Raw genomic sequence first — 27,554 nt, 5'->3', positions numbered from 1 at the left:
GTTTCAAGTTTAATTAATTTTAATATACCGACCATCAATGTGCACCTGGCCGGTTTACAATGCTAAAAATGAAAGGTTAAAATAAATTTTTATAGGGGGGGAAATGTGAACATTAAATAGAGAAATTACAAATACAAACATCAGCTTGAGGGGAAAGGAGGAGGGGAAAGTTAATAATTACATCATTAAAAACAAATTTTAAAAAAAGAAGAGGTGGGGAGGATAAAACACCAGGATTGGGGATCGCTTCTTAAAAGCGGTTCGTGTTTATTTTGCAGGCTGTTTGAAAGGAAATATTTAGATGCTATGGTATGCATCTTGGAATAAGAACGTTTTTAGTTTAGTCTTGAATCTGTCAAGTGAATTTTCAAGGCAGAGTTGAAAACAAGCTCTGTTTTGTGGCCGAGTGGTGATTTTCCCAGATGTCTCTAAACAGACTCAATTCAAAAGGAAGCAATTCCTAGTGCATAAGTCTGGGGCTTTAGCAGTGGGTGTGGCCTTTTTTGTAAAATTTCCTTGCAAATGCCTTATTTCACATGCAAGTGATAAATACGTCTTCTCAGACCCAGTCCAGTTGGAAGGTTTTCTAAAAGATAAATCTGTACAGATAGTATCTTAGGTTTTCATTTTGGGTTTTCTTGCTAGGGAGGATAATTGATGACATGTAAAGATTTATGCCACACTTTGCCTGCCAAGAAGTTAAAAAGTTTTCTTTTACTAAATTTGATATAAAGGATAGGTACTTGTGGCCAGATAATGTGGGCTAGATCATTAAATTATTTGTTTTCCTTAGATTGTTTTATTGAGCATTTTTTAGGCTGATGGCTGTAATTGATATTCTTTTATGTTTGTTATATAATTTGTAACAAATCAAGAAATTAATTAATTTTTCTTAAAAAACCAAAAAACCATGAGTGGACCAAAGAAAAGAAAAGTGGACAGTGAATGCCGAGTGTTTAAGAGGGAGTGGACAGCAAAATATTTTTTCACCGAAGTCCAATCAATGGCTGTAAGTCTGATATGTGAACAGGATAATTGCACACAAGCGTACTTATAGCTACTCTAGGGTTGTAAAAATGAATAATGAAAAATAATGATGCAAAATATGATTTTAATAAAATCCAAAATATTATTTTTTATTTGTTATCAATATTAGATCATAAGAATAATTGGTTATCATTTGCATCATGAGAATTATTACAGAAGCCAAAAACTGGCCTTGCTCATAACAAATTCCAACGTTTTACCAGTTACACATCCATATATATCCTAAATGACAACATTCCTTCGTTACAATCTAACTGCAATCTAATTGGTCCACATTATTTGTTTCCATATAAGGCTAGCTTCATATAGGCGTGTCACAGGAGCATTCCTAAAATTACATCCTTATACCTAAAAAGTTACATACTCACATTGAGCTTACATATTTTATAAAAAGAAATACATAGACAGATATTGTAATATACTCACAAAAACTATTCAGCTTTTAAATCCTTTCCTGTAAAAATCAGTGTATCCCCTCTATACTGAGAATATCATCTCTGTCTCACTAAGACTGAACAAAGAAAAAGATGGACGGAGCAGTTAACTCCCCCTTCCATCAAGATTCTAAAAAGTAGAAAAAAGTTGCTTAAGGTCAGCCAGAGGTTAAATACCAGCTGTGGCCTTATCAGGATCTCTTCAGGATTTCATAAATATGAAAATCAAAATAAAATATTATTCTAATCTATACTTATTAACTTGATACCTATAGCTACAAAAGTAAACTCATATTGTGTAATTTTACTGACTTACTAAAACTTAATTTTGGATCAATACATACAATGATACACATATGGTTTCGATCTGTCTTTCCCACAGCAAAACTCAAGTCATGGCAAATTTAGGGCCCCCTGGTATGTGGATACCAGCTCAAAAGCCAACTCTTGTCTGCCGCCTATATCTCCCTGAGGATTGGCCTAGTTCAGGCTGGTCATTCTTCAGAACAAAGAAGCCCTATAAAACTTAAGCTTTTCCATCTGGAGTAAATTTGGTATGGTGGTTATCAATCACAGAATGACTTAGCCTGCCTTCCTGTACCCTCAAGCACATGAGACATGTGTCAAATCAATATGTTAACTTAGAATCTCTATCTTGAACTTTTGTATTTCTGATTATTATATTTCAGCTTATCCAATTTTCATTTATTCATTTATAGCTACTAATCCACATTCTCACTTGCTCTTGGATTAGGCCCTATCTATCAACAGGTTTTTCTAACTAGTAAATCCTGGTGCAATGTGAGAAAGTGTAATGGCTGAATTTTTTATTATTTCATGTCTGCTCATTTTATCACCCGTACCTGTCCAGGTAAACCAAGCTGTCCCTCCTCAGAACTACTTAAGGCTACTACCCATGTGCTAAGATATCTGATCATTAGAATAATTAGTCAATGGTTCCCAAATTGTTTTAAAATTATGAAGATTCCCTTGTTGTAGGGGTGGGGTGGGTAATGTATATCATATGGAAATAGGAATATTGATAAAAAGGGGGGTATTTATTCTGTATTACAAGATGATTTGTTTGTAAATACAAATGATATATGACAATTGATTATAATATGTTTAATTCACTTGTTGTAAGAATTCAAAAATGAATAAATAAAAATTATTTAAAAAAAATATATTAAAAAAAAAGAACTACTTAAGGCATAAGACAAGGTCATCAATATGCCAGGAAACTATTGCAGTTTTCAAAGAATACAATATCAACCGTCACTTTGCTACGAAGCAGTCACTGCAAGAACGAGAGGCTACTGCTCAGAGGTTGATGGCTAATTTGAAGGCTCAGTAAAAAAATTTTCACAGACAAATTGCGATTCAAGAGTCAAGTACCAAAGCAAGTTTTATGCTGTTATTCAAATTAGCAAAAGCTAGCAAACCTCTCTCCGAAGGCGAGTTTTTCAAAGAATGCATGATAGAGACAGCAGGTCTCTTGTGTCCGGAGAGGAAAGGCAAATTTGAAAAAAAATTAGTTAATCACACAGGACGTTGACTCGCCGTGTGGAACTGATTGACAAAGACATAGCCAGCACGTTAAATAATAAGGCGGAGTTCGCTAGCACTGGACGAAAGTAACGACATAAAAGACACTGCTCAGCTCTTAATTTTTATCTGAGGGAGTAACGACAGTTTTGAAATAACGGAGGAGTTTGTGATTTATATACAGTTGTACAGAATATTGTCCCTTTTTATACTTTAATAAAAATATTTAAATGTAAAATCATAAGTGCTTGAGGTTTGTGCAAATGAAGACAGAGCTCATGAGAACGGGGCAGGCATGAAGCCAGAACTCACAGTTTCAAGTTTTTTAAAATTTTGATATAAATGCAATATCAAATATTTTCAATGCGTATAACAATAAAAAAAATTTGGGGGAGGACAAAATAAAACAATTTAAACAGGTAAACATACAATCAATGTACACAATTAATAAGGAAAAAGGCGTGAACTACAATTATTAAAGAAAGTAAAAGAACATTTAAGGAAAAACAACATCAGGAGGGTAATTAAAAATGTTTTACAAATAAAACAAGGTCTAAAAATGAAAGGGAGAAGTTGTGACCTATATATAGATCTGGTTAGATATAAATATTTGAACCTGAGATTGTTGATAAAGAGTTATCCTGTTTATGACTCGAATGCATCTTTGTATAGGTGACTTTTTAATGTGCTTTTAAATTTTTCTAAAGAAGTTTCACCATGCAGATAAATTGGTAATTTGTTCCATAGCTGGGGTGCTATGATTGAAAAAGTTGTAGCTCTTCTGGTGTCTTATTATTTTCAGAGACGGGATGGTCAGCAAATGCTGATCTGTTATCTGGCTGGGGAATATGGTATCAAATAACAATGTAAAAATGTTGGTGTGTTGTTTTGTTGAGTTTTGAAGGTTAACAGTGCAATTTTATAACCAGTGTGCTTTTTGTAACAGGGGAGTGACATGATCGTATTTTTTGGAGTTAGTAATATTTTTTACTGCAGTATTTTGTATAATTTGTAACCTTCTTATTTCTTTCTGAGATATGCCATGGTATAATGTATTGCAGTAATCCAGCCTGGAAATAACTAAGGAATGAATCAGAACATTAAGAGCCTTTGGTTCTAAGACTTTGGCTAAGGATCTAATGAGACGTAGTTTGTAAAACCAGTTTTTAACTACGGAGCTAATCAGATCATGGAAGGATAATTCATGGTCCAATAATACTCCCAGTATTTTTGTCATTGTTACTTTTTGTAGTGGGAAATTGTCTAATTTGTGATAAAAATGTAAGATCCTTTTTCCATGGGAAAAGCATTGTTGAAGATTTAGATGGATTCAGGGCCAGCATGCTGTCTTTTAGCCATTGACTAATTTGTTTTAACTTATTGTTTATATTTGTTATCTCATTAGTGTCCGCTGTATTTAATGGATATAAAAGCTGGATGTCATCTGCATAGGCAAAACTGGAGAATCCAATCGATTGACTTAAAGTGAGAAGAGGTGCTAAAAAGATATTGAATAGAAGAGGGGACAGAATTGAGCCTTGAGGGATGATGAATTGTTGAAGATAACTTTAGCTGACCTATCTTGAAAGTATGCTTTAAACCAATTTAGAACTTGATCAGAAAAACCAATGGAAGACAGTCTCTTAATAAGTAAATGATGGTCGATGGTGTCAAATGCTGTTGATAAATCAAGTGAAATCAAAAGTACAGATTTGTGGTGATCTAAGTGATATTGAATGGGGCGGTGATGGGAACAGAGCCTATGGGTTGGAGACAGGGACGGAAACTAACTTTATCCCTGTGTCATTCTCTAGTACGAAACATTTCAGTAATCCAACATTGTTAAAATAGAAACCTGAACTATGATCCTGTAATAGCTTGTAATAACAGTGATGCCTTACATCTTCTGCCTTACTAACACTGTTTTCCCCTCCTGTAGTTTATTCAAATAGGATGAGAAAGTCGGAGCTTTGAATGAAGACAAGACTCAGCAGTGGCAGTCTCAGGGAAGCACTGACACAAATGGCACACAGTGAGGCTCTGAGGCATTTCCTTCCCTGGAAATGGATTCCATATTAAAGCCATTCCAAAATGTTACCTTAATTTTTTAACTTTCTTTCGCAGTATTGTCATTGTTACATTGTGTGTGGGTATGATTGTATAGGCGTATGCTTTCCTAGGCAATGCATCATTTGGTGGAGCACAGATGACCATGTAAATGTCAGAACAAAACACAGAAATGCCTCGCCAACCCTTCCAGCTACAAGAAAAGCACAAACAGAACTCATAAGCACTAAGAACTTGCTCACAGCCACTTTTCCCATTTTATGGAACGTCTTAGATGTGCACATAAAAATCAGATTTAGACAGTGATATGATTTTCGCAGTTAGTTTTGCCTCAAATTGTGAATATTCTGACACTTGTGCAGGTGTACATAGGAGATTTGGTTCTTTATTTTGCCATATATTCCTAGTGGTACCTTCATTTCCCTTTGCCTAGGCATTCAGGGTTTCAAGATTACTGCAATGAATATGCATAACATTGGCTTGCATGCAGTGGGCTCTCTCATATTTCATTCATGTTCATTGTAGCAATCCTGAAAACCTGACTGACTAGGTGTGCCTCCAGGAAAGAGTTGAGAAACACCGGCCTAGACAGTTCTCTTTTTCTTAAATGTCCATGATTCCCAGAATTGTGATCCATTGATTGAAATTGCTAGCTGTTCCTGCTAGCTCCACACTCCACAGCGCATTTATCAACCCAGAATCTTAGTCCATTTGCCACCTTTTTAAAAATGAAATTCCCTTTCCTTTGATAAAAACTTTTGCAGTTTCTCCCTTGTATGGCCTCCTGAGTATTTTGTCTACTTCTCTACATTCTCGAGAGCCGTCAAGTGCTAGCATGTGGAGTATGGCAACTTCCCAGAAGGCTAAAGATGAGTATCCCCTATCCTTCATGTTACTTGTATAATTCTCTTTTTAATTGAGAAAGGAAAGAGGATGGGATTTGATATACTGCCTTTTTGTGCTTACAATCAAAGCGATTTGCATATTCTGTACAGGTGCTTATTTTGTACCTGGGGCAATGAAGGGTTAAGTGGCTTGCCCAGAGTCAAAGGGAGCTGCTGCAGCAATCGAACCTGGTTCTCATGCTACTCCTCCACTCCTTACACCTGAATGTGCATCAACATCGATTGATGCTTCACTTCTTTTTTCTTTTCTGTGCTGAAACTCAGAGAATCACTGAGAATGAGGGACCATTGACTTGTATTCTGGTGCAAAACATTGCTGCCAGATGCTGTAAAGCTACCTGCAGTTAGCCAGCTGTGTGCATTTTTTGTAATGAAACTAAATGTACAACCAGTTATAAGACCTTATCTTGCATCAATATGAGTCTCGCCCAAACAGGATACATTCTGGAGATCACACACATCCCTTCTCCAGGTGCTACATGTTGTAAATTTGTAGGAGAAATATGCCGCCCCCCATCCCAGCTATTCTGCCAACATGTAAAGCAAATTTAAGATTTGGTGAAAAAAGTAGATTTTCATTGGGCCAGCGGAAGAATATTCCAAAGGTGGTAATGTACATGAAGTCCGATTATTTTGCTGGATCAAAGAAACCTACAAAAAATCCTGGAGACAAAAGTGACTAGTTTAACTTCTATTATTTAGATAGGCAAAAAGAGAATGAGTGCTAGCCAAGGAGCTCTGACCACCTAGTGATAATGAGAAACAGAAATTCAGTCTTTGAATTCATTCCTTCTGTGGCTAATAAAGAGACAGCAAGCTGCTAAGGGAGTACAGTGGAACCTTGGTTTACGAGCATAATTCGTTCCAGAAGCATGCTCGTAAACCAAATTGCTCGTATATCAAAGCAAGTTTCCCCATAGGAAGTAAGGGAAACTGCTTTGATTGGTTCCACCTCCTCCTCCCCCCCCCCGAGGCTACCAGCACTGCTCCATTCTTCCCCCCTTGAGGAATCCAACGCTGTTCCACACCCCCCCCCCCCCCGCGATCCGGCATCCCCCCCAGCGATCCGGAATCCCCCCCCCCCCCGCTCGCGGTGCCCCCCCTCCACTACGATCCTACTTTCCCCCCCCCCCGAGCAGTCAATGACACCCTTTACCCGACTTGGCACCAGTGCCGGTACCCGAAGATCCTCCCTCTTCTGGCGCGGCTGGGCAGTGTGTCGGAGATCCTCCTTCTTCTGGGCTGGACTGGCTTTGAGCATTTGCGCATGCTCAAAGCCTTCTGGTCTCGCTCTCAATCTCGGAGAGAGCGAGACCAGAAGGCTTTGAGCATGCGCAAGCGCTCAAAGCCAGTCCAGCCCAGACCAGAAGAAGGAGGATCTCCGACGCACTGCCCAGCTCAGGCCGCGCCAGAAGAGAGAGGATCTTCGGGCACCGGCACTGGTGCCAAGTCGGGTAAAGGGTGTCATTGACTGCTCGGGGGGGGAGGAAAGTAGGATCGTAGTGGAGGGGGGGCACCACGAGCGGGGGGGCGCTCGTACAGCGAGGCAAGCTCGGTTTACGAGGCACCAAGTTTGCAAATGTTTTACTCATCTTGCAAAACACTCGCAAACTGGTGCACTCTTAAACCGAGGTACCACTGTATTTTTATAAATCATTTCCAGTGTGGAAAGCATATTTTACATGTAGAAAATGACTGTCATAAAATTACAACAGGTAATGTGTATGTAAAATGTAGGCTTAAGAAATATGAATAGGCAGTCTTGGGGCAGTAATTTTGACCAATCAGGGGTGGAACTGCAATGAATGTGTGTACTTGATAAAATATGCACACATGCATGGGAAGCACATGTTTTGGACCATGTGCAGTTTATATACTCCTAAGGATACAGTAGTGCTAGAAGTTTATTTTATAACAGTACAGCAAAAATTAGGCGATAATTAGGTGCTTATCTTATGGTGCTCAGATGGAAGTTAATGGTGGTTAAGAGCCAAAATAAGGGGGAGGGGAACGGCAGGCACCTAACTGCAAGTATTCTAGCATGTAACTGCAAAGGATCCATTCACATGAGAGGGGTGTAGGTAGGTCATTGGTATTCCAAATATTCTTGCATGCACTTATATGCCCAACTGCCGCATTTAGGTTCCACCATTTACATCAACCAAAGACATTGCATATGTGGTCACGCCTAAAGTTTGGTACATAACCACAGACTAATACTAGTAATCTATAAAAGATTTGGCATACAACTCTGCTGCTATAGAATACCAGCTCAATACCTAGCTTTTTGGCACATAGCAACCAATGTTGCCTTTATAAAACAGAGAAATTTTTGTAGGTACCCTATTATAAAATTACCTCTGTATTTAAATGATTAAGGAAATTATTTTGCTTTTCAGTCTTTGCAAGTATGCACTTGATGAAATATTTAATAGGCTTTTTTTTCTCCTGTGTTTTTTGACCATTTAAAAACACAGAAGCCTAGTGATCTGTAAAGATCATTTTACTCATGAAGGGTAATTTTATAACAGGTTATCTGTGTGTGAAGGGCAAGTATGTGCCTATTTTTAGTCTATCTTATAAAGACAAGTGGGTGCCTGTGTGTCTTTATAAAATAATAGTGGTTAAGCAGTAGAAATAATGGTTAGACTGAAGCCAGAGGTGAAAATGTTCACATTTAAAGTATGCAAGTTCACCAGGACAGGCTAGGTGATCGCTTAAGGCAGCAGTTTCTTAGAGGCAGCAAAAAACAGCTGCAGTCAATGCAAAACAATAGGTCCTGAGGACCACAGACATGCTTATATATTAAATGTGCAAACCCATTTTAAATAGAACATAGAAATCAAAATTAATATATCGAGGTCAATATTTCACTCCTAGGAGCCTCCAAGTGTCAACATTTATGGGAAAATTCTAGAAACTGCACCTACATTTAGGCGCTGGTAGGTGCCCTATGTTAATTAACAAACGCTATTTAAAATGGCAAAAAAAAAACACCCCATAACACCTACAGGCGCCTAAATAATACACTTTAGGCTACCTAACGCCACTATGGGCATGGATAATGCTAGAAGTAGTGGTAGGCAGCCTAAAGTGCCTATGTAAGTGTGATTCATGACAAAGATAGATGCCAGAAATGTAGGCCCAGAAAACCTAGGCCTAAATACCAGTGCCTATCTTTCGCTGTGGCGTGATACCCTATAGAGCGCCATAATGTGATTGACATGCAATTGGCTGCTTTTTAGGCAGCTGGCAATATTGGCGCCTTATAGAGAATCTGGGCCTTAGTGTATGTCAACTTCCCAGAGACATAAAGATAAATATTCCTTCCTTTGTGTTGTATGCATTACTGCTTAGGACGCACAAATCCAGTAATATTTTAGAAAAAGGTCTAGCAACCATTTTACAGAGAAAGCAAGGCAATTATACAGTACTATTACTACTTTATCAGTTATTTTCTTAGTCTCATGCAGATATTTTCTTGACCCCCAAAGGGCTTATAAACCATGCTTTTACCTGAGGCAACAGAGGATTAAGTAATTATGGAGCTCATTTTCAAAGTACTTAGACACACAAAGTACCATGTCTACTGTAAGTGCTTTTAAAATGAGCCCCTTAATCATGATCACAAGGAGCCAAAGCATGGTTTTTGGCCCACTTGCTTTAAACATTACGCTTCTTCTCCAGGTGTATGCCTGACATGTTGCAAACCTATACATATACATGCCACTAATTAATGACCAAGACCTCAATTCTTATTTATTTTCAACTTGGGAGAGAACATCCTTGATCTCCTATTTAGAGTTGACCCCAAACCACTTTTTACCAATGTACACATGCAAGGGAAGCAGCTGTAATTCATGTGATATTCTGGGATATACACTTGCACAGGTTTAGAATTTCACCTAAGCTCCACCCAATGTATATTCGCTTGTAATCTAAAAGTACTCTAGATATACATATGTAAATCCTGGCTTTCTAAAATCAGGTTTGAGACTGAAGTCACATCATGAGCGTTCATTTTATTATCAGGCTGTAAGAACATGGAATTCATTACTAATGCTTATTTGTACCAGTGCCTCATTTCTCTTTTCAAAAGTTGTTAAAATCATATTATTTTTAGAAAATTCTTATTGCCTGACAAATAATTTATGAAATTGATGTTTACTTATTTTCTGTTTGGTTTTATTGTACTATCCTGATTGAATATGGAATCAGTCTTTTTGAACTATTATCCTGCTCTGAACTCTTTTGAGGGGGAAAAGCAGGTTATGAAAACCTAAAGTAAAATAAAGGTTTTACACGTACTATGATAAGCAAGTGTAAAGGGCTCCTAAAATAAGGGTAAATAGGCATAAATCATGACCTGTACTCTGACCAAGTTCTATCCCTGAACACGCACCTTCTTGTCGCCACACAAACCTTCCTTGTGTGACTCATAACTCCTGGGGTAATTTACATTCAAGAAACCGTGTCAAGTGTCAGAGGGGCATTTTGACCAGTCCTGATTTTGTAAAATCCTAAACCCCAACACATCGTGCTGTTCATTGTCCTGTTTAGGGAGCAGGGATGAAAAAGGCCAGGACTCACTTCTCCCTGTTGGAACTGGGTCACTTGTCCCTTCATTCTAGAATTTTAGCATCTAAATGTAGTTGCCCTTTGCACACTAGAATTATAAAGTGCTATTACATATGTTAAATGCTATGTGCATGCTCAGTTTTAGTCTATAAATGAAGTTGCAACTTGCTTAACGTGTAAATGCAAGGGGCATATATATGGGTAGAGATAGTCGGGGATCTACTTACATAACTTGCTGAATACTGTAAGCTGCACACTAAAGTTCTGCATTTAAGCATATTCATTCCGGCTATTGACGTGGCATAATTGTAGGCAAATAGATGCTAATTTATGCTGGTATTCTATAATAGAATCTTGGCATGCAGATGCCATAATAGAATTAGCCCTCAGCAAGCTGCATCTGCGTATCACCCAGTTGTAGAATTGCTCTCTTGGTAGATTATGGTGAACACAGTTGAGGTATAACACATAAACTAAGGCTGTGAACTGGTGACTTGGAAATCTTGTCTCCAGTTCTAACCTTTACTCCCTCCACAAAAGTGACAGTCTTAGCCCCTGAAAAGTGGCGAGAAGCCAAACACTGCTTTGTTACCATTTAGATATGTCATCAAACAACTGGATATTTGATAAGATTTTTACAAAAGGAGGTATGAGCTAGGTGTATGTTTTAGGAAGCTCAAAAAGGTTTCCTTTATCACAAATGGATCGCTCTCCTACTTCATACCATACCAAGGACTGTGCAAGCACTGCGACTGCACAGGGTGCAACCATGGAGGGATAAGGACAGCCCACCCTCTCTCATTGGTAGTAGTGGGAGGTCACGAGTGGATGAGTTACGTAAGGACTCATTAGAGTCCTGCTCCTGCTCTTTGTCAGCTAGGGTTACCAATTCACCCAGGCCAAATTGCAAAGGCTGAACCAGTTTGATCTGTTCCACTTATGGAGATGTTGAAATCCTACTGACCTCTCCATACCTACAATGCATCTATACCAGTAACCTGGGCATTGTGTTAATCTTAATTTCAGTCATTGTATCACTCATTCCTCTCTTTTTAAAAGCCTTTGGGCAGACGGGGAATACATTTCATCAAAACCATGAACTCTTTTTTTCATTGAAATGCCCCTGAAAAAAATCTGCGTAAACTAAGAAATGATGCATTTGTAGATTAAACTATAAATGTGTAAGCAATTTTATAATAAGTCACCTAGCTTGGAAGTCTAAATAGGTGACTATTCTGAGGCTATTTTAAATAGACAGGTGGAGATTATATTAGTGGCATTTACAACTCTATAACACCTATATATGTAAATTGCACTTTTCAGAAAGCTGCTATTTACACTTGGTGATCCATACATGCATAGATTTTAAAGGGTGTGGCTTGGACAGGCCAAAAAGCTACACATGTATTTCTCATTTTACAAAATTCTCCATCGGATTCTGCACCAGCTCAGAGGCACACACAGATTTTTAAAAAGTGCTAGTTTTAGCCATTTACATGAAGGTAAAGGGAGTATCCATTCTCAATAAACCTGTTTTTTAAGTCCACTTCCAAATTCTTGGCGTCCATATGTAATTGTCAGTATATAGGTAAATAAAATGGGTCTGTTTACATAAGGAAGTTGTGAAATTACCATTTCCACAGAGATCGTTCCTTATTTATACTTGAAAAATGGCAATTCCCAGGGTGCTTGTTAGCAAATGTGCATGCACTCCTGTACATCCTTATATGTATTTTATAAAAGGCTCTGCTTTCACAAGAATCTTGTAAAATACAAGGGGAACACATCCTGAACTGGCCACCTACACTGTAGATGTCTGTTGCAGTTGAGGGAGACACGTAGGGACGCTTAAGCGTGGGTGTGATTTTTCTCTAAAGTAGCCTTGGGCAAGCTTAGGTGGCCCTATGTGTCTCCCTAGGGCCGCAATAGGTGCCTGAAATGTAAGCCAACAAAAAACTGGTCTACATTTCAAATAGATGCAGCTGCTATGCTGATTGCAGCAAAGAAATCTTACTGCCATGAACTCGCCCCCCCCCTGAAGTCAGGTGGCAGGAGAGATGCCCACTCCCTCCTGCAGCCCCTCCACCCCGAAGCATCCCCTGGCAGGAGTAGTGCCCAATTCCTCCTGCCAGACCCCCCCCCCAAAAAAAACCCCCCACACACACACTCAACTGTAATAGGCAGAAGGGATACCCTCTCTTTCCTGCCAGAACACCCCCACTAAAACACCCCCACCCAACCACAATAGGCAGAAGGGATGCCCACTCCCTCCTGCCAGAACAGCCCCATGGGAGTGGCTTTAGGTATCTGGCCATAAGCATCTGAGCCAATCAGGGCCTTAAGCTTCTCTCCAGTACATCCCAGAGTGCACCAGGAAAAGAAAGGCCTGCCATTTTCCTGTGGCGGGCCTGCTGGCCAGAAGGTATATGCCTCCCTCTGGCCAGACATTCTGTTTACAAGGTATGGGGGGGGGGAGTTGGTTTGTGGTGGTCTCCACTTTAGAGGGATCACAGGATGGAGGCATGTTCTGGCAGGAGGGAGTGGGCTTCCCTCCTGCCTATCGAAGTTGGGTAGTGGGGCGTTTCAGGGAATTTACTGCAGGGGGAATTAGGCAATCCTCCTGCCAGGGGATGCTTTGAGGGGGGTGGCAGGAGGGAGTGGAAATCCCTCCTGCCGCCGGACTTCACTGGGGAGGGGGGCAAGTTCCCTGCTGCTGCTCAGCTAATCATGGAGATTCCCTTGCCGTGATCAGCTCAGTGGCAATGCAGTTCTCTAAACGGCATCTGTGACATGGACACCGGTTAGAGAATCAGGGTGATGGTTCTGATAGGATGCTCATGTGCCATTTTCAAAAGCTGCTTAGGTGGCTGCTGAGACTGGGTGTCCTATAGAGAAACAGGCCCTTTGTGTCTATAGACTCACAATACCTGCCCAGTCATGACTATAATGCACCTGCACACATTTATCAACTACACACACACACCTACAATTTGTGTGCACATGCACATGAAAAATTCTTACAAAATTACCCTCAAAGGCCTTTTATAAAATTGCCCTGTGCTTGCTTACCTGTAGAAAGCTGCTATTTACACTTGACGATCCATACATTGATGTCCAGAGAAGAGCGACTAAGATGGTTAAGGGGTTGGAGGAGCTGCCGTACAGCGAAAGATTAGAGAAACTGGGCCTCTTCTCCCTTGAACAGAGGAGATTGAGAGGGGACATGATTGAAACATTCAAGGTACTGAAGAGGATAGACGAAGTAGATAAGGTCAGGTTGTTCACCCTCTCCAAGGTAGGGAGAATGAGAGGGCACTCTCTAAAGTTGAAAGGGGATAGATTCCATACAAATGTAAGGAAGTTCTTCACCCAGAGAGTGGTAGCAAACTGGAACGCTCTTCCAGAGGCTGTCATAGGGGAAAACACCCTCCAGGGATTCAAGATAAAGTTAGACAAGTTCCTACTGAACAAGGACGTACGCTGGTAGGGCTAATCTCAGGGCGCTGGTCTTTGACCAGAGGGCTGCCGTGTGAGTGGATTGCTGGGCATGATGGACCACTGGTCTGACCCAGCAGTGGCAATTCTTATGTTCTATATTGGGCCATAGGTAAACATACAGTTATGTCTCCCACCATCACCATTTGATCCCATTTCTCTATTTTCTTCACCCCTCACCTTAAGTCACATTCAACCTTCCGGCCTCCACCCTCCCCAAATCTTCATTCATGCCTTTGCGCGCCCCCCCCCCTCCCCCCCAACACACACACACATTGCACCTTTCCACAAGTAGCAAGGAAAAGTGCAGAGCCTTGCTATGGGCATGGTGACAGTAATAGTTTGTGAATGAACATGGAGATTAGGCAGGCACACGCCTCAAATGGAGTAGTGCAACGGTTAGAGCTGCCAAGTCACCTACTTCCAGGAGGGCACTTTCAGTTCTGTCCTCGATTTCTGACAATTATTTTGGTGCATTATGAGACCTGAAGTGCTGATTTCAATGAGTAGAATCAGACACCACAAATATATATATATACTAGTATTTTAGCCCATTACATGAACGGGTGCTAGAATATATGTCTGTCTTTCTTTATTTCTGTCTCTCTCTCCCTCCCGCTGTCTTCCTTTCTGTCTGTCTCTCTCCCTGGCCCCCTTTGTCTGTCTTTCTGTGTCTCTCTCTCCCCCTGTGTCTTTCTTTTCTTTCTGTCTCCCTTCCTCCTGCTGTCTGTCTTTTTATCTGTCTGTCTCTTTCCCTGCCTCCTATTCAGCAGCATTTCTCTCCCCCCCCCCACATCCCTGTGCAGCAGCCACAGCAGCATTCCCTCCTCCATTTCCCTGTGCAGCAGCTTTTCCCCCACCCTACTTCCCTGTACAGCAGCATTTTGATCCCGCTCCACCCCCCACTTCCCTGTGCAGCAGCCACAGCAGCAGCATTTCCCCTACCGCCCTTTCCCTTCCCACGGTCTGGCCGGCTCCCTTAGTCCCTTACCGCCCCCCCCTCCCTTCCCGCGGTCCCAACAAACCTGCCGACTCCAGAAGCGTCTGCACACACTGCTTAGGGGCCTTCTACTGTCCTGATTTACTCTGGCACCTCCCTGATGACATCATCAGAGACGCGGCAGAGCAAATCAGGGCAGTAGAAGACCCCGAAGCAGCGTGTGTAGAGTGCTGAAGACGCTTTTGGAGTCAGGACCACGGGAAGGGAAGGGGGGGGCGCCAAGGGATTAGGTGAGCCGGTCAGACGTCAGGAAGGAATGGGAGGGTCAGACCGCGAAGAACTTAGTGAGTGAGTGGGGAGCCGGAAAAGTGGCTGGAGTGTTTTTTGTCGGCGCTTCCCTTCCTGCCCTGTGAGGTGTTGCCGCGGCTCCTCTCGATCCCCGCCAGCGTCGGAAGCCTCTGACAGTGCTGCTCGTGAGAGGAGCCGACACCGCGGCTTTTAATATTGTAGAGAGCGGAAAGTCCAGTGCTGGCAGCCAGTCCTGCCGGCGAGTGTAGGTAAGTGCTAGGAAGAAGTAAGGCTGGGGACTCGCGCATGCGCACTCCTGCCGCCACAGACCTACTGATCACAGAACAAGCAGGTAAGAGTGCGCATGCGCGGCTAGGTTTTATTATATAGGATATACTGCTTAAGAATGTAGGTTCAAAACCTGGACTGACTAATAAGTCTTCCTCCTGAAACTGGGTAACTTGACAGCTCTGGAGTAGTAGGTAGAGAACTAGAGAAATTGGGCATGCCACTTTCACTCTCCTTTGCCTCTGGTACAAACCAGAGATGCCAAGGATTTATTGTCCCAACGAGTGAGAATTTGCAAAGTTTCACAAAGAGAAGAAGCAAAATTATATTCAGGGCCCCCCCACTCCTCCCCCCGATATTCAAAGTTATTTAACCGGCCAGAAATGACCGGTTAAATAGCATTTAAAGGGCTAACCCCAAATATTCTGCAAGAGATAGCCAGTTATCTCCACCTGAATATTGGTGGTTAGCAGTCAAAAGTTAACTGGCTATATCAAATGATAATTAGCAATATTCAGCCATGACCAACTATGTTTAGTGACCAAATTGGGCCACGTAAATAGAAGGCCTATCTTTGGTTACTATTACAGCACTGACTATTGACTTTGTTGGTTAAGTTAGTGCTGGCCAAAAAAAGCCAACCAGATATTCAAATCCAGTCTCCAGAAATGGCCTGGTATTCAATATCTGGGCTCACCACTGACCGTGGGACTTAGCCAGACTGCCTCTCATGGTCTGAATGTCAGCTCCTTAGTGTTCTATGATGCTTCTGAAAGCATGCATACACACACACACACACATATATACTGTATATGTGGCATTCTGGCACTTCAATCAGACATGTGCATGCATGCGCTCATGCTCTTCAATTACACATAGAAACATGATGGCAGATAAAGACCAAATGGCCCATCCAGTCTGCCCATCCACAGCATCCATTATCTCCTTCTCTCCCTACGGGGAGACTATTCCATGCATCTACTACCCTTTCTGTAAAAAAGTATTTCCTTAGAGTGTGCCGCGAGATGTTGCTTGGTGTGCCGTACGGTGCAGACACTGATTAGGCCTCAGGCCGGGTCCCGCATGCACTCCCATGAGACTCCCCCGGTCCCCGCTGCTGTTCAGTTTCGATCTTCTGCTCTGACGCAACCGGAAACAGGAAGTTGCAGCAGAGCAGAAGATTGAACACTAAGCAGCCGCGCATGCGCAGCTCTTTGGGAAAGCGTGCATGTCGCCGAAAAACAAAACCTACAAACTAAGGTGAGGCGAAGGGAGAGAGCTGGCTAAACAGTAGGATCGATTGGGCAGGCGAGTGGTGGCTGCGGGGACCGTGCGATCGCTCGTGTTCCCGGCTCAAATTGGAAGGAGGGAGTGAAAGGGAAAAGGATTCTGGGCCAAGGGGATGAAGACGGAAAGAAAAACCCACAGCAGGAAAGAAAGGGAAGGACAGGCAGGTGAGCCAGATGCTAGAAGCAGGGGGGGGGGAAGAAAGAGGGAAAAAAGCTAGATGGGGTTGAAAAGAAGAGACACACTGGTATGGAAGAGGAAGATAGGGGAAATCTGGACACAGGAAGGTAACAGAAAGAGGGGAAATTATGTGCATGGGGCATAGGGACAGAGACATAAAGGGGACATGCCATGGGGATGGTATATGGACACAGGGGGGGCAATGACAGATACATAGGGGAGATATTAGAAATGGAGAAAATAGGAGCACAGAAGCGAGATGGTTTGTGGGGATGGGACAGGGACCGAGCTCGCAGGCTCCAGTGGCTTGCACAAATTACATTGTAACGTGCCATGAAAATAAGAGGGAGGAAGGTAGATAGATAAGCCACGTGAGAGGAGCTGAAGGGTAGTAGAAAGGAACAGATGGTAAAGGAGGGAGGGAAGGGTGGTGGTGGAAAGGAATAGGACAGACATTGAAGGAGGGTGGAGAGGAACAGACCCCGAAGGGAAATGTGGAAGACAGAGTGGGAAGAAGACAGATGCCAGACTATGGGGGAGCGGAGGGAAGAAGATGGGTGCTAGACCAATTGGGGGGGGGGGGTGAAGGGAGAGGCACAGTAACAGCAAATGGAAGACGTAGAGAGAAGACACACAGTGGATGGAAGGAATTGAATGAGAAGATGTGGAAAGCAGAAACCAGACAACAAAGGTAAAAAAAAAAATTATATTTATTTATTTATTTTTTGCTTTAGGATAAAATAGTATATTAGTTGTGTTGATAAAAATGTATAAACAAAGCCCTGCCATCTGAACATCTCTTTCTCTAGTTCAGCAGCAGGAACTTTGATTTATAAGAAAGGAATAAGCTAAATATTACAGTACTAAGGCTTATATGGATGCAGCGGGGACGGTGACGGGGCGGTGAATGGGATGGTAGTGGCGGTGACGGAGCGGTGAAAGGTATGGCGGTGACGGGGCAGTGAAGGGAACGGCTGTTGACGAAGAGCTACGTGTGTGTCTTTCTTCGATTCCAGCCAGAATATCAGCTTTGTGTTCAGCCAAACAGGCCCAGGTTTCGCACTGAATAAAGTATTTTATAATTTTTCACTATTCTGTTTACTTAATATTTCATAATAAAGTAATTATAAAATACTTTCTTTGTGTTTATTTGACTCCTATTCAAGAGAATTACTTTATATATAGTCAATATAGGCACAGAGTTAAATTTTTTAACATTTTCTAATGGTGGTGTGCCTCGTGATTTTTTTCATGAAACAAGTGTGCCTTTGCCCAAAAAAGGTTGAAAAACACTGCCTTAAATTACTCCTGAACCTATCACCTTTTAACCTCATTTTATGCCCTCTCACTCTGGAGTTTTAATTGAAAGAGAGTCACCTCATGTATTTATGCCATGTAGGTATCATATCTCCCCTCTCCCGTCTTTCCTCCAAAGTATACATATTGAGATGTTTAAGTCTATCCCTGTACGCCTTATGATGTAGACCACCAACCATTTTAGATGCATTCCACTGGACTGACTCCATCCTGTTTATATCTTTTGAAGGTGCAGTCTCCAGAATTGTACACAACATTCTAAATTAGGTCTCACAGGGACATCAATGCCTCCTTTTTCCTACTGGCCATACATAGTAACATAATAGATGACGGCAGATAAAGACCCAAATGGTCCATCCAGTCTGCCCAACCTGATTCAATTTAAATTTTTAAATTTTTTTCTTCTTAGCTATTTCTGGGCAAGAATCCAAAGCTTTACCCGGTACTGTGCTTGGGTTCCAACTGCCGAAATCTCTGGTAAGACTTACTCCAGCCAATCTACACCCTCCCAGCCATTGAAGCCCTCCCCAGCCCATCCTCCACCAAACGGCCATATACAGACACACACCGTGCAAGTCTGCCCAGTACCTCTCCCTCTGCACCCTAGCATCCTTCTAGCTTTCACTGTCACCTTTTGAACCTGTTTGGTCACCTTTAAATCAGTGCATTTAGCGCCCCAGGCTGCAGTAGAAACCTCTACCTTGGCTTAGTAAGAGAGGACCATAAATTGGTAAATTGTACACCCTCCAAACCCAACTAGCTCATCTGTAAATAGCACCTAAACCTATCCAGCCTCTAAGGGATTCAATAAGCTGTTAAAGATTTAAAATTTTTTTTAAAAAGACTCCCCTTGATATATAACCAAACTAGCTGATGACCCGGCGTTGCACGGGTATTTAATTATAGCAATAACACTGTAAATGGATTCAAATAAAGATACTTTATAGTGGTGAATGAAATTATTGTTTTACAGCTTAATAAAAAGTACAATATTCAAATTATAATGTGAAATATTTGACAAAATGAATACAATACAACTAACGCAAAACGTGATAATAAACAAAATTTTTAGTTTCACCTCCAGGAGCAAGAACATATAAATTGTTGGGTGAACCCACCTTTGAGCAAGCAACATAGAGTTGTGGGCCGAGAGACCCCCAGAACATATCACCCCAGGTAGTTGGAATTACTGTGAGAATGGCAGCTTTTTACATTTTTTCCATTGACATGAATGGGTGAAATCTGATTTTCTGTTTGTAGCTCCGCCCACATGTGCAGGTGGGCCGCGAGACCCCCAGAACATATCACCCCAGGTAGTGAGGGATCTGCATACCAAGTTTCGTTCAAATCGGTCAAGCCATTTTTGAATTACTGTGAGAATGGCAGCGTTTTACATTTTTTCCATTGACATGAATGGGTGAAATCTGATGTTCTGTTTGTAGCTCCGCCCACGTGTGCAGGTGGGCCGCGAGACCCCCAGAACATATCACCTCAGGTAGTTGGAATTACTGTGAGAATGGCAGCTTTTTACATTTTTTCCATTGACATGAATGGGTGAAATCTGATTTTCTGTTTGTAGCTCCGCCCACGTGTGCAGGAGGGTCGCGAGACCCCCAGAACATATCACCCCAGGTAGTGAGGGATCTGCATACCAAGTTTCGTTCAAATCGGTCAAGCCGTTTGTGAATTACTGTGAGAATGGCAGCTTTTTACATTTTTTCCATTGACATGAATGGGTGAAATCCGATTTTCTGTTTGTAGCTCCGCCCACGTGTGCAGGGGGGTCGCGAGACCCCAAGAACATATCACCCCAGGTAGTGAGGGATCTGCATACCAAGTTTCGTTCAAATTGGTCAAGACGTTTTTGAATTACTGTGAGAATGGCAGCTTTTTACATTTTTTCCATTGACATGAATGGGTGAAATGTGATTTTCTGTTTGTAGCTCCACCCAGGTGTGCAGGTTGGCCGCAATACCCCCAGAACATATCACCCCAGGTAGTGAGGGATCTGCATACCAAGTTTCGTTCAAATCGGTCAAGCCATTTTTGAATTACTGTGAGAATGGCAGCGTTTTACATTTTTTCCATTGACATGAATGGGTGAAATCTGATGTTCTGTTTGTAGCTCCGCCCACGTGTGCAGGTGGGCCGCGAGACCCCCAGAACATATCACCTCAGGTAGTTGGAATTACTGTGAGAATGGCAGCTTTTTACATTTTTTCCATTGACATGAATGGGTGAAATCTGATTTTCTGTTTGTAGCTCCGCCCACGTGTGCAGGAGGGTCGCGAGACCCCCAGAACATATCACCCCAGGTAGTGAGGGATCTGCATACCAAGTTTCGTTCAAATCGGTCAAGCCGTTTGTGAATTACTGTGAGAATGGCAGCTTTTTACATTTTTTCCATTGACATGAATGGGTGAAATCCGATTTTCTGTTTGTAGCTCCGCCCACGTGTGCAGGGGGGTCGCGAGACCCCAAGAACATATCACCCCAGGTAGTGAGGGATCTGCATACCAAGTTTCGTTCAAATTGGTCAAGACGTTTTTGAATTACTGTGAGAATGGCAGCTTTTTACATTTTTTCCATTGACATGAATGGGTGAAATGTGATTTTCTGTTTGTAGCTCCGCCCAGGTGTGCAGGTTGGCCGCAATACCCCCAGAACATATCACCCCAGGTAGTGAGGGATCTGCATACCAAGTTTCGTTCAAATCGGGCAAGCCGTTTTTACGTTGGCAGCTGTTTTACATTTTTTCCATTGACATGAATGGATGAAATCTGATTTTATGTTTGTAGCTCCGCCCACGTGTGCAGGTGGGCCGTGAGACCCCCAGAACATATCACCCCAGGTAGTGAGGGATCGGCATACCAAGTTTCGTTCAAATCGGGCAAGCTGTTTTTGCGTTGGCAGCTCTTTACATTTTTTCCATTGACATGAATGGGTGAAATCCGATTATCTGTTTGTAGCTCCGCCCACGTGTGCAGGTGGGCCGCGAGACCCCCAGAACATATCATCCCGGGTAGTGAGGGATCTGCATACCAAGTTTTATTCAAATCGGTCAAGCCGTTTTTGCATGATCGCGGCACATACATACATACATCCGATTTTATATATATAGATATAAGGAAATTTAAATTTAAAAAAAAAAATCACTCCCAGGGCCTGAACCCTGGAGTGAAGCACTGGAAAAAAAAAAAGCTTTGTGCCTTTCTGGTGAAAATTTAAACAAATCAGGATTAAGGTAGCTCTTTGTGTGAATGACCCTTATAAAATTAACCCTAAACGGTATTTGCACTGCAAAAAGACATGGGATATAGCCAAATTAAATTTGGGAGGCAGAAATTTGTCACTCAAACTATGACTTTGGTAAGCTCTCAAATATAATTTGTAATGTAGCCCCTCTTCAGGTACAGGCTTTAAGGGATGCAGAGAAATACCCTGAAGCCCTGACTATGTATACCCTAAAAGACATGAGGCACAGGGGAGATATGATTCAGACGTTCACATACTTGAAAAGTATTAACATAGAACAAAATATTTTCCAGAGAAAGGAAAAGGGTAAAACCAGAGGGCATATTTTGAGGTTGAGGGATGGTAGACTCAAGAGTAATGTTAGGAAATTCTTTTATATGGAGAGGATGGTTGATGCGTGGAATGCGCTCCTGAGGGAGGTGGTGGAGAAGAAAACTGTGACCGAGTTCAAACAAGCGTGGGATGAACACAGAGGATCTCTAATCAGAAAATAATGGGTATTTAAATTAAATCATGAACTTATAGCGTGTACGGTTGGGCAGACTGGATGGACCATTTGGATCTTTATCTGCTGTCATTTACTATGTTACTTTGTGCATGATTCTGTATTGTCTTTCTGGATGAACTGAAAGTCCATGAATGCAATGGATAGCCTTCTCACCTGGCTCCCTAGCATAAGAAACATGTTACTCCAGTTCTGGTTTAGTTTCATTGTATTTTTTTTTTTTTTTTTAAACACTCTTACCACAGCAGGTTGATTTCACTTGGATTAGCTGCTTTTGGTTCCTGAGAAAGAATGTTCATCCTTTGAAACGGAGTCCATTGAACACAGTTTTGAACTGTCAAGCTGAGTGTTCCTGGTGTCTGGAATATTCTTCTCCAGTAACCCGAAGTACCGTTTATGGTCTTGATTGACTTTCCCTGCTTTGGAGTCTGGACTCTGCTTCTGCAGTGACTGCTTTACTGATTTAGTCGCTGTTTGAGTCTAGCAACAGCAACGATTTATGAACTCCTTCACTTGAGCACTATATTTTGGCACATATTATTTAGCACTTTTGTGCACTTATTTGGTGCGTTTTACTTTGTGACAACTTTCTTTTATGGGGTCATTGTTCCCCTGTTGTGATGTATGAACTAAGGGTCCACCCACCATTAAAAAACTTGTAATTCTTTGGGTTTATTTATCGTTGCTGCCGCCAGACTCTATTCAATCTTTGGAGAAATGTATTTTTGTGTTAGTTCCATTACAAGCATAGACTTGTAGTTCTGATATAAAAATGTTAAAAAAAAAAATTAAAAAAAACCCAACTCAACCCCAAATCAATAACCCCTCTCCCAGATTATGTTATTGCGGAATCCACCATTCTAGGATTTAAAAGCAAACTAGATGCACATCTCCTTCAGAGATGCATAGAGGGATATGGGTGACTAAAATTACACCAGGTGTACACCTGGCTGGGCCTCCGCGTGTGCGGATCGCTGGACTTGATGGACCTAAGGTCTGATCCAGAGATGGCAGTTCTTATGTTCTAAAACTGAAATTGGATTTATCTGTTTGATATGACATGGAGCCAGTTAACCAAATATAGCAATAAGTGACATTGTAATGTAGCATTCTTCACCATACTTTGTATTATTTGAATATTTTTACCGCTTTAATTGTCTATTGCTTACGTGTGACTTATTCTTGCTTACATCGCCTTGAGTGAATTCTTTCAAAAAGGCAGTAAATAAATCCTAATAAATAAATAAATAAGGCAAAATCAGGAATGGATCAGCCTGGCCTTGATTGCCTGAAGTAATTTGGTGACTGTCTTGTAAACATCTTCTCTCACACTCTCTGCACTCATGTTCTATAGACTCCTATAGTGTTTCTCTAAACTTTGCCTGTTATTCATAAATACTATAATAAACCTTACTTCCCTTTTACTACTGAAGATTTTAATCTATCTTCTTTGTGCTGGACATTTAAAATCCCACTCCTCCCACTGATGTTCTTTATGATCTTTGCCAAGTCACTTCACCCTCCCATACTTCAGGCACATCTTAGGCAGGGACCTAAAACTGTACTTGAATGTGAAACTCACCTTGAATTCAGATCTGGAAATCCAAATAGACTAGAATCGTAAGATAGTATGGACTATAAATATTTTTCTGTTACATAAACACAGGAGTCTGTATGTTAGGTGATTATAATTCATGTTTGCGGACTGTTTGCAGAAGGGTGTCAATCACATCTTTCAGCTCCTCCTCCTTCACCAGTGGAGTATATTGCACTCTTCAGTTTTTCCTTCTGTAAGCAAACTGAAAAGTAGTGTTCTGGCCTGCTCTGTTCGGTTTTTATTATTATGGGGTATTTTTCTTACATTTTAGGAGACTTCGGTGCCCAGTGGATTCTGTTTTTGGGGCTACTCTGCCTGGGAGAGGATGCAAACTCCGCAAGAGGGCAACTCCCTCAGCCCACAGGGCAACTCCCAGGTGTACCTGTTGAGTTAGCCTGCTTTGTGCTTCTTAGAGGCTCAGGGTTTGTTCCCCTGTAAGCCAGCTCATCTTCTGATTTATTAGAGGCCTGAACACAGGCTGCGGGGCTCCTGTGTGAAACCCTCACAGTGCATGGTCATGATCAGCAGAAATGCTCAGACCACCTTTTTTCCCATGTACCCGGATATCATCTTGCGGTTACTGAGCAGTGGAACACTCTGGAAGGCTCCCTAAAGGTGACAAAAACTACATATGTCCAAACTGTGTCATGGCTCCAGAATTTGAGCAGCTGTTTAGTCAGCTGAAAATGGATTCCACTGTGGCTCAAGTAACTAAACGTATCTCCATCCCTAGTAAGGGAGGAATGATAATAAAGAATACACAAGGTGGACATGGTCCTTAAGATACAATCTGAAGTGTTGGCTTAGGGCAGTGGTTCCCAAACCTGTCCTGGAGGACCCCCAGGCCGGTCAAGTTTTCAGGTTAGCCCTAATGAATATGCATGGAGCAGATTTGCATGCCTGGCACCTCCATTATATGCACATCTCTCTCTCATGCATATTCATTAGGACTATCCTGAAAACTCGACTGGCCTGGGGGTCCTCCAGGACAGGCTTGGGAACCACTGGCTTAGGGTATCAAAACTGCAGTGGCAGCCTCTTTGTGGCACATGCCTGCCACTCTAGGCTAAGGTGGAATCCTGCTGAGGAGGAGAACATCTGCCCCCCAGTTGGTACTGGAGGGGGTAGATTATGTGGCAGATGCTCTATATAACATCATCAGAGTCATGAACAAGATGTTGATTTATGCTGTTTCTGCCCACAGGATGCTCTGGGTCAGGCAATGTGCAAGCGATTCCACCTCCAAAGTCACTTTAAACAGACTGCCCTTCAAAGGGCAGATGCTATTTGGTAAAGGCTTAGACAAGCAGACCTTGCTGACCCATCAGGGGAAGTAGGGGCAATTTTAATTCTTCACACATGTTTCCACCAGTACTACACAGGTTCCTTCGCACAGAGATCATATCAGCGATCAAGACACATATTTGGCAACTCCAGATGCACAACCTCCAAGAAGTCACAATGATGCCAGGTCAGCATTCACACATTGGTGAGAGAGAGGCTTTCGGCATTCTGGAGGGAGGGGGAACAAATTCCCTTTGACCACTGGGTTCTAGATCTTATTTGAGAGGGTCACAAGATCGAGTTCTATTACACTCCATCCGATTTGTTCATCGACTCTAGCTGGGCAGTCAGAAAAAGAGGTCAAGTCCAAGTGTCGGTACAAAGGTTATTGGACAATCAAGCCATAGAACCAGTTCCTGAAGAATTAGACTCTAGCAGATACTCGATATACTTCATAGTACCCAAGAAAGGCACCAAAGACTGGAGACCAATCCTAGACCTCAAGTCCATAAATGTGGTGCTGAAAGTACTGTGCTTCCACATGGAGATGATTCGGTCAGTCATTGTGGTAGTGGCATCGGGAGAATTCCTAGCCTCCTTTGATCTGACAGAGATGTACCTTCATATTCCCATTTTCCTGGACCACAGGTAATATTTGAGATTCCTTGTCCTCCAAAGGCATTTCCAGTTTGTGGCGCTACCTTTTGGGATGGCAACGGCACGCAATTTCACTAAGTCTAGGACAATTCATCATGGCTATTTCAGTGCAACCAGTTCAATGCGGCCATTTCAGCATGGCCAAATGTTGAATCAGCTGCGATGATTCTTCCTATACCCCCCCTGAACAGAATGGGATGATTTATGCTTTGTTTGGGGGGGCAATTTCCCCTACACTGCCCTGAATCAAAACTTAAGCCCCACTGTCCCACAGCCAGAATCGGAGCCCAGGATCCTGCAAAAGATGCTGACCTGTGATAAGGCATACGGGGACAGACTTAAAGATCTCAATCTGTATACTTTGAAGGAAAGGCAGGAGAGGGGAGATATGATAGAGACGTTTAAATACCTACGTAATATAAATGTGCATGAGTCGAGTCTCTCATTTGAAAGGAAACTCTGCAATGAGAGGGCATAGAATGAAGTTAAGAGGTGATAGGCTCAGTAGTAATCTGAGGAAAACTTTTTTAAGGAAAGGGTGGTAGATATGTGGAATGGGATAGGCACGTGGGATATCTCAGAGAGAGAAAGAGATAATGGTTACTGTGTATGGGCAGATTAGATGGACCATTTGGCCTTTATCTGCCATCATGTTTCTATGAAGCATCAGAGCCCGGGACCCTGCAGAAGATGCTATCTTGCCATTGAGTATGTTCAGCTAATCAGTAGAATAGGAAGATTCAGCACGGGTGTTTCAACATGGTTGCAATGAAATATCCTGCAATGAAGTGGCTACAATGAATCGTCACATTCTGCATTCACCAAGGTGATTGCAGTGCACCTCCACAGGATGGGAATACAAGTACACCCATACCTGAACAATTGGCTGAAAGAGCTGCATCAGTCGAAGGGTGAGCAGACAGCGTGACAAGTTGTGGATCTTCTACACACTCTGGCCTGGATAGTCAACTTCAAGAAGAGTCATCTAGAGCCTATCCAATGCTTGGAGTATTTGGGGGTCTGCTTCGATATGGCAAAAGGCCATGTCTTTCTCTCCAAGCCACACAAACAGAAACTCAAGAAGTAAATTTCAGAGCTCTTAGCAATGCCGAATTCTATAACCTGGCATTACTTCCATGGGCTGGGCTCAAATTATGGTCACCCTGGAAGTAGTTCCATGGGCAAGAGTGCATCTGTGCCCCCCGCCCCCCCAGGGTTCTCTGCTCTTCAGGTGGTTCCCACAGCAATATTCTCTCCAGTGTCCCTGGACAGTGGAAGTGAGGAACAGCTTGCACTGGTGGCTCCAAGGGAACTCCCTTATTGAAGGGTATGTCTCTCCGAATCTCTTCATGAGTGACCCAAATGACTGATGCCAGCCTGTTTGGCTTGGGGGCCATTGCGGTGATCATCTGGTACAATGCCAATGGACCCTCCCACAGAGAAGTGGTCTATAAATCATCTGGAACTTCAAGCCATTCATTTAGCTTTGAGAGCACTGGAGAAGTACCTGGAAGGCCAGGCAACTGACAATGCCACCATAGTGGCTTATGTGAACAGACAGGGAGGCATCTAAAGTGCTCCATTACGTCTGGAAGCTAAGTTATTTTTCAAGTGGGTGGAAGCTCATTTTCAGGTGCTTTCCACAGCCCACATAGTGGGAGTGGAAAATGTTAAGGCCAACTTTCTCAACCGGCAGACTCTAAACCCAGGGGAGTGGTCACTGTCCCAAAGTGTGTTCAACCTCATTGTACAATGCTGAGGAAGACTGATGATGGACTTGATGACTTCAGCCAAGAATGCAAAGGTGAATCACTTCTACAGCTGAAGAGACAAACCAGGAAGCACAGGGTTGGATACATGGTCGGCTGGGTCATCCGCAGAATCA

General features: G+C 42.3%; 1 protein-coding gene across 3 annotated transcripts in view; it reads left to right on the top strand.

The window, feature by feature from the left end:
* The window catches only part of SLC4A8 (solute carrier family 4 member 8), a 536,451-nt gene extending 512,115 nt beyond the window's left edge, over positions 1-24,336 (top strand). For 2 of the 3 annotated variants that reach the window (XM_033936812.1, XM_033936813.1), the window contains one exon: positions 22,377-24,336. In XM_033936812.1, the coding sequence (XP_033792703.1) occupies positions 22,377-22,416 (40 nt within the window). In that variant the 3' untranslated portion in view covers positions 22,417-24,336. Of the gene's footprint in view, positions 1-4,965; positions 6,886-22,376 lie in introns of those variants that run through there. The other variant, XM_033936815.1, reaches the window with a different exon arrangement.
* Positions 24,337-27,554: the final 3,218 nt, after the last annotated feature.

Source organism: Geotrypetes seraphini, chromosome 3 (genome assembly GCF_902459505.1).
Source record: "Geotrypetes seraphini chromosome 3, aGeoSer1.1, whole genome shotgun sequence".
NCBI classification, from domain to species: Eukaryota; Metazoa; Chordata; class Amphibia; order Gymnophiona; family Dermophiidae; genus Geotrypetes; species Geotrypetes seraphini.
Note: the sequence above shows the minus strand (reverse complement) of the source record. Positions and strands in the feature narration are given on the sequence as shown.